This window comes from Phalangium opilio, unplaced genomic scaffold (genome assembly GCF_054372755.1).
Source record: "Phalangium opilio isolate 3A_F unplaced genomic scaffold, DU_Popi_V2 ptg000390l_1, whole genome shotgun sequence".
NCBI lineage: Eukaryota > Metazoa > Arthropoda > Arachnida > Opiliones > Phalangiidae > Phalangium > Phalangium opilio.
This window is the reverse complement of record NW_028324234.1, coordinates 9,949,085-9,956,685: the sequence shown is the minus strand read 5'-3', so window position 1 is coordinate 9,956,685 and position 7,601 is coordinate 9,949,085. Positions and strand designations below refer to the sequence as shown.

At 35.0% G+C, this 7,601-nt stretch overlaps 1 protein-coding gene across 1 annotated transcript; it reads left to right on the top strand.

Annotated features, from left to right (window-relative positions):
• Positions 1 to 5,852: 5,852 nt before the first annotated feature.
• Positions 5,853 to 7,018, top strand: LOC149597135 (uncharacterized). The gene is made up of 3 exons (XM_089861459.1): positions 5,853 to 6,119; positions 6,185 to 6,271; positions 6,350 to 7,018. Exons 1-3 carry the CDS (start codon positions 5,853 to 5,855, stop codon positions 7,016 to 7,018), a joined length of 1,023 nt encoding a protein of 340 aa, XP_089717585.1.
• The last annotated feature ends 583 nt before the right edge of the window (positions 7,019 to 7,601 follow it).

The window sequence follows — 7,601 nt, the reverse complement described above, 5'->3', positions numbered from 1 at the left end:
ATCCTAAACTTTCCGCTAACAAATTCATAATTGACTTTTACATATATATATTTATAAAGTTAGAAATCTCTATTTAGCTCAAGGTCCTAGTTTTTTGTACGCAGAAGCTTGTTTGGGTGTGTTTCGAATAATTAAATTTGAATAAGCCAATACTTTCAAGATTCTAAAATTCAAAATAGCAAAAAACTAATTAGGCCTAAAATTAGAAATCTCTCCAAGGTCTAAGTTTCTTTTTTGTATGCAAAAAAAATTGTCTAGGCATAATTTAAATAATTTAAATGGCATTAAATTTGAATAATTTGCATGAGATCGCTTTATATAAGAAAAAACAATTTATTAGTGAAGGTTAAAAGTAATTACTTTAGGAAGAACAGAAATTGTTTTTTTAACATGAGTTAAATCTAAATAAATATATATTAATATTGAAATATTAGAGTTATTTTTTATATAGGTACATATACTAACACCCTTTATAATCTTTAGTATCAACTCCACAATAAATAAAAATGTATTTTTGGGGCGTAAATAATATCAATTTTTTGGAGTATTTAAAGACCAGAGTCTCGTTACTTTCTTCATTCGAAAATTTTCTAGTAGCTCTCTTTCGCTTTACAAGCTCTTAAACACTTGTAAGTAATGTCTATTTTAATTCCATACGGTCGCTCAATGATATGGAGGGTGAATAGAAAGCTCTATGACAATCCTGATTTAAAGAATTTTACTTGGGATGATTTATTTAGAGATGTTTGGGATAAAAATACTTTCACGGACGCTCAGAAAAGGAACATTTGGCGTAGGGTGACAGGGGCATACAATGCCTCTTTCCTAGTGTTTACGATTCAAGACGTCTATAATCACCATTATAGACCTGACGCGAATTTACTCCACGCTCTCGTTAGAGGTTGTTCCAATTACACGGACCATATGTTTTTTAAAGTCGAAAACGATGGTATCTTTACTAGCTGGTGGTTTAGCCCCAACGCAGACAAATTTTGGTTTTTAAACCCATTTTGCGTACAGGAGAGAGAAGAGCGCAATAGAATAGAAAGCTTCGAAATACAATACGATATGGCAGTTGATTATACCTTCAATGCGCTGGAGGATCTATGCTGGCTGAGACTATTTCGCCAACATAGAATCCTGGAAAAACCCCATGTCCAGTATGCATTGCGTTTAATTTCTAAACACCTTTTTAACGGTCGCGTTTTTTTTCAAAACAGTTAATTCTATACAAAAAACAAGTTGGGAAAACCAAAATATTACCTCTCCGAGTCAAGAGGTCTACTACAACAAACTTATTTACATGGATATGGAATTATTTCTCTTTTTTGAAGTAAAAATTTACGAAATATTGAAGCAGTATTCCAAGCATAGCGAATAATACAGTAAAGCAGACGATATTTTACATCCAATAAGGATAAATCTTGGACACATGGAAATCAGTCAATGGGGAATAAAACTGGAAATGAAGTCTACGCTTCAGCTGTTTACCCTATATTCTGATAGCTACATTAGTAGTTAACCCACCGAAATATGGAGAGTTAATTAGGTCATTTAAGTGTGCCGCCAGCCTTCTAGCGCGCTAGACCCGCGCGTGTATACTCGCGTGTGTCTAGAGTGGGGGAACACCGGTTTTTTATCCGGGGGGGTTTCTCTGAGTTCGTTTATTGGTCGAGAGTGGGTTCGCCAATTGATTAGGTCTTTGTTAATTGGTTAAAGGGTTAAGGGCGTGAACTTGTCTCTCTTTAGTCGTGACGTAATCGTCAGTTAGAGTTTGTCTGATAAGACATTACTCTCTTTATCTCGGTTATTCGCCTTGAAGAGAGCAGTGACTTCTAATGGATCTCTTCTTACACACTATGCGTTATATAGTGACGTATCAACGATTCAAAGGGCGCGAGGATTTCCAATATATGGTCGCGTATCTTTTAGATCAATGCACTATGTATACAATATGTTTCGAACACCGAGTATCTGAAAGTGGGAAAATCGCTCGTGTTACTAAGAAATGCACGATATATGAAGATAAACCTCCTGAACATCAAGATATCGAATACCAGAATCAGGTGGAAATTTTGAAGCGATTAATATTTCATAGTAGTGACATTATTTTGGAGGATTTACATGACGGACTTTTATTTACCCGATTGGGTCACGGTATAAATCAAACAAGAGCCAAAGCCCCGGAAACGGATTCACCGGCGCCATTGTGTTTAGAAGAAAAAGCCGAATTTTACGGAAATGACTTTATAAAATGTTTACGGGAAGAATTGAGGAAATTAGGGACTCTCGATAGTATCTACGAGGAATATTTATCCTTTTTATTTCCCGGTAGTCGTTAATGTAATCTATTCTATAACCGTCAATTGATTAGGTCTTTGTTAATTGTTTAGGGGTTTTTAGGACGTGTCTGTACTTGTCTTTAGTCATGACGTAATCGCCAGACTTAAGAGAGTGTTCGCTTATGTATTATCTGTTAACGTCTCGAATTTCACTCGAGACAATTTTCTTTACTCCTACATATTATCCGTTACTCGGTCGTTGCGCTAGAAAGATATTACTATCAGAAAATTGACTAAACAAGATGTCGCGAATACGTTTAATGGTATTAACAGCGCTGTGTTGAAGAGAATCCCTATTTATCATATATAATAACGTAAATAAAGGCCTTTTTTCGGCGATAGGACAAGTTAGTTATAAATTAACAAAATTTAGCCCTATGGTTATAAATGAACAAGTTGGATAAAATAAAGAGATATGGTTGAAGACTTTAAAAGATGAAATTTAATATCACTGTATATGTACAGATATAATGATGAAAAAATAAAGGCGTTCATCGGCGATGGGAAAATTTTATAAATTGTTTATAACTAAGTTTAATCTTGACCCAAGGTTTAACTCGAACTAGTTGGATAAAACTAAAGAGAAGCAGATATGGTTGAAGGTTTAAAAAAATTAATATTATTGAATCCATACCCCCACAGTAGCGATAATAAGTAATATGACTCCGCTTAAGTGTAATCAGAAAGAGCTATTCATACCCTTACATTAAAGGATAGATATCTTTGACTTAAAGCTAGAAAAGAAAACGCTCATTTAGTATAAAAGATCATACTTAAAGGACGAGATTCATTCGTACCGAAAAAATACTTTACTAACAATTTGCGATAACACATTTCTATAAAAAGGTGAGTACTTTGTTCTTTTCAAATGGACTGGAAAATTTAGTAAAAGGGAAATAGTTAATTTATACAGCGAATCAAAGTAAGAGACCGAAATGGAAGAAGAAAATATAATAGAATCCCCGAGAAAAAAAAAAAAATAGAAGACGTTAAAGTAACATCTTTACAAGATATAGCTATAAATAATTTAATGCATGTTTTTAAATATAAGTTTCATAATGAAAGATATTTTAATTTTAACGATGTAAAAAATTTCATACCGAAAACCTTTTGGGGACACATAGAATCAGTCTTTTTTAAAGCCGCCGAAGTAGATAAACATCGAGCACCTGGAACTTTCGAAGATTTGGATATAAGTATATCAAAATCGTCTATAGAGAGAGAAATAGTGTTCGACGAATTCAGTCCCTTAACGTTCGAAGAATTTGAACTAGTGCATCGCAACCGGATAGAAACGCCACCATTTATCTTATCAAATGAACAAAATCATTTACATTACCAATATTACGTAAAAATATGCTATTGTGGTTGCCCGCAAAATTATAGACGAATATGTCCCGCTTGCTATTTTCATCATAGTTTAAACGATTGTTTAAACGCTAAATATGAACAAGTAACTGATCACTATCAGGTTAATAGTAAAGACGTGCTACGCAATTATATCTGGAACTATAATAAAAGCTGGTGTTCCAACTGCATTTTACAACCATTATTCTCATTAAAAGATGCTGACGATTGCGAACAAACTACTGATTGGCATAGTCCCTCAAATAATTATCCCTTCGAACACGGTTTTATCGGGGAAGACATTAACCGTAACACTGTTCCAAGACCTACAATAGAAGATGCGTTCTAACAGTTAATCACATACAGGCTCCGCTCCAACTTGGTGCTATTTTAAATATCTTAACAATGGATTCATTTTTACGGTTCGAGCCTCGTAACCAGAAAAGGTTCCATTGAGGAGAAGGAAAAAGCCTGGGTTTTATTATTGGTTAGTAACGCCCACGCTTTCTCTTTCTCCCATACGGTTCTATAATCATCTCTTCGAAAACGGTTTTATCGGGGAAGATATTAATCGTAACATTGTTCCAAGATCTAAATAGAAGGTGAGTTCTAACGGTTAAAATATATAAAAGAGCGGTTTTAACGGATGAAATTCATTCGTGTCGAAATAACGATACTATCAACTATAGTTTTTAAGATTGGTGAGTACTAAATATTTTCATTGGATCATTAAATTTCTGGGAAAATTGGTATTCATTTGCTTTCGGAAAGAAATATAGATTTGAAGTTTTTTCCCGCTAAAAAATGTCGGACACTTCATCGTCGGACACTTCATGGTCAGACGATGAGGTTAAACCAGTCGATTTAGCTACTAAATTTCGACCAGAGCTATATTATACGATAGATAAAACATCAAACCGGGTATCTAGGAAATATAGATGCGTTACAACCGAATATAACGTTAAATTCCGCAACTTAGAAGAACTTAAATTAATAAATATTCACGATCAACTTTCCCAAATTTTGAATTCTCTCATAACTCATGTTACGCGAAATGCTGAAGAATATAATTTAATAAGATTCGCCCTGAGCTCTGACGCTTTAGAGAACCCTATCAATTTAAGATTCATGGCTATAAATGAATTAACTTCTGATCGGTTACTAGCTAGTATTGAAAAGGTGGCGCAGTCTAAGCGTAATCTTATACTTGAGGGTACCCTAAAAATTGATGTTATTCTTCTAAAATGTAAAGTTCCAATGGCAAGTACCTTCCTTATCTAGTTTTTGGGCTTATATGTTAAAGATATTTAAATCATCAAGACCCGTCTGCCACGTCAAATGAGAAAACGGACCACTAAACATCGGGTCACGTTTTCCCACCTTGTTAAAGTGAGAGTGATACCGTACGAAGATCGAGTCAACTACGAGTTCATAGACGATATTAGAGAACGTTTTAAAAATGGAGAACGGGTTAGAGTATCGCCTCCGCTTAGAAACACCGATGACCATTTTACTGGCTGGTCCAAGCAGCTCGGGGAAAACAACGTGGGTAATAAATTTACTCAAATATAAAGACATTATCATGGACAAACCTCCTGATAGAATAGTCTATTGCTATAGCGTTTATCAGGACATTTTTGATGAACTGAAACTCTTTTTACCTATTGAATTCCACGAAGGACTAATTCCTAATGATTCTGATTTTTTTGATAAACGAATAAATAATCTTTTAATCCTAGACGATCTAGCTAACACCTGTACCAAACAGGAGTTTATAAGTAATCTTTTTTGTGTCGGGAGTCATCATTTATCTTTAAGCATCGTGCTGCTGTCTCAAAATGTCTTTAACCCAGGTAAATATTCTAGAAATATATCATTGAACTGTTCTTATATCGTTATGTTTAAAAATCCTAGGGATAATAACCAGGTTCGCTATTTAAGTCGTCAGCTTTTTCCTACAGACACCAAACGCCTAACGGAAGCGTACGAAGAGTGTACCGAAAAAGCGTATTCTTATATCTTAATAGATCTAAAACAAAGTACCGATAATAGTTTAAGACTTAGGTCCAATATATTCCCTAATGAAGGACCGATGGTAATCTACGTTAGAAAATAATAATCCATAAAATATAAATCTCAATTTATTTAACCTCATTTCGAGACATGCCTTTACCCGTATCGGTTAGGAACCAATTACCCTTTTTAAATCTCTTGCGTAAAAGCGGTGTGAAACAAAGAAAACTTTTAATATCAAAGTGTACGCGACCCCAATTGGATTGTATAAGCGGTATTTGTTATAATTTGAAGAACGGAGGTATTCCATTGAATCGACATAAAAAGAAAAGACTTCAACGTTACAAAAACGTTATAAGGTATTTATCCAAGAGAGGTTTAAGCGACAAAAAGAGGCGACAGGTGTTAATTAAACAGGTAGGAGGATTCTGGCCGGCGTTGCTTTCAATGTTAATACCGACAATAGCTTCGGTCTTTACTAGATAATGAAAAAGTGCGTTTTAGTACCAGCGGCTTTACTGACGGACAATCAAAAGGAAGTTAACAGTTTAGACAACGCCATTAAAGAGGTACTGAGAAAACCTGGTACTGCCGAGGAAAAATTGAAGGAGTACCTTTTAACTCTTCAGAAATATTTATCTTTAAAGAGTTTAGCGGAGCCACCAAGCGTTACTATCTTGCCACCTACAACGAGTTCGTCTTTTCCAGCACCCGGAGTGTCGAGTAAAATACAGCCTCTAAGTCCTTCATCCTCGTCTTGGATTCCTCCATCGTGGCCTACCCCTATCCAGAATATACCTATTAATATCTCTACCCCCTCCCAAATTGTCCCTACTAATGTCGCTACCCCTTCCCAAAGTATCCCTTTTAATATCTCCTCGAGTCTGACTACCCCACAGCCTATAATGAGTAGTACAGCAATGGGTCAAACACCGGCGATATCGTTTACTACGCCAGCGTCTCTCTCTCGAACGACCAGTATGCCAATTTTAACACCCATGGGACCCGTGGTACCGAAACAGTCCGGGACGTCTCAAACGCCGAGTATGCCAGTTTTAACACCCATGGTACCGAATCAGCCCGTGACGTCTCAACAGGCCTTATCAACGAAGGGCGCTTCTGGTTCAAAGTTCCGGAAACTTAACCCTAACGATGAGACTTCGCCGAAAAAAAGACTCGCGAAAATTCCATCTACGAAATCAAAACCGTACCCTACACAAGCCAAAATAAAAAAAGATCGCGAAGCTAGTTTGAAAGAACTTCAAAAGCCCGAATCTAAGATCGAATGGGTAACTTATAGAAAGGCAAAAAAATAACCTTAATAATGATTATTACATTAAAAGCATCTAACTCATTATATTGAAAAACACGTATCTGATTATATAAAAGCATGTATTTGAGTATATAAAAAAGCTTGTATCTGATTATATATAAAAGCATGATAATTACAATTTATATAAAAGCATGATAATTACAATTTATATAAAAAATTATAATCGAATAATAAATATATTTATTCTCGCATTCAATACAAGTGTATCTGATTATTAAACATTACAACTTTAATATTTTATTGATTACATTTTTCATATCTATGTCTTAACAAGTGAATGCAGATATTCCATAAAGATAAAGCGTCGTTAATTTCCGTTTTATTTTCATACATTTTCAGAACTCTATGAAACGAATTTCCTAGACATCTTTGAATAAGGAAGAATATACAATGAGGTCCGCAACAAAGGGAGAACATATCTTGAATTAATTTATCGTTATATATCCATCTGGACGCGTATTTGGCCAGGTTAATTTTATACGTATCCGGGCTCTGCCCGTAGCTGCAGAAAAAATTACCTTCATTGTTTTCAACGTAAATGGCTACCCAATGAAGTCCAGGATCCT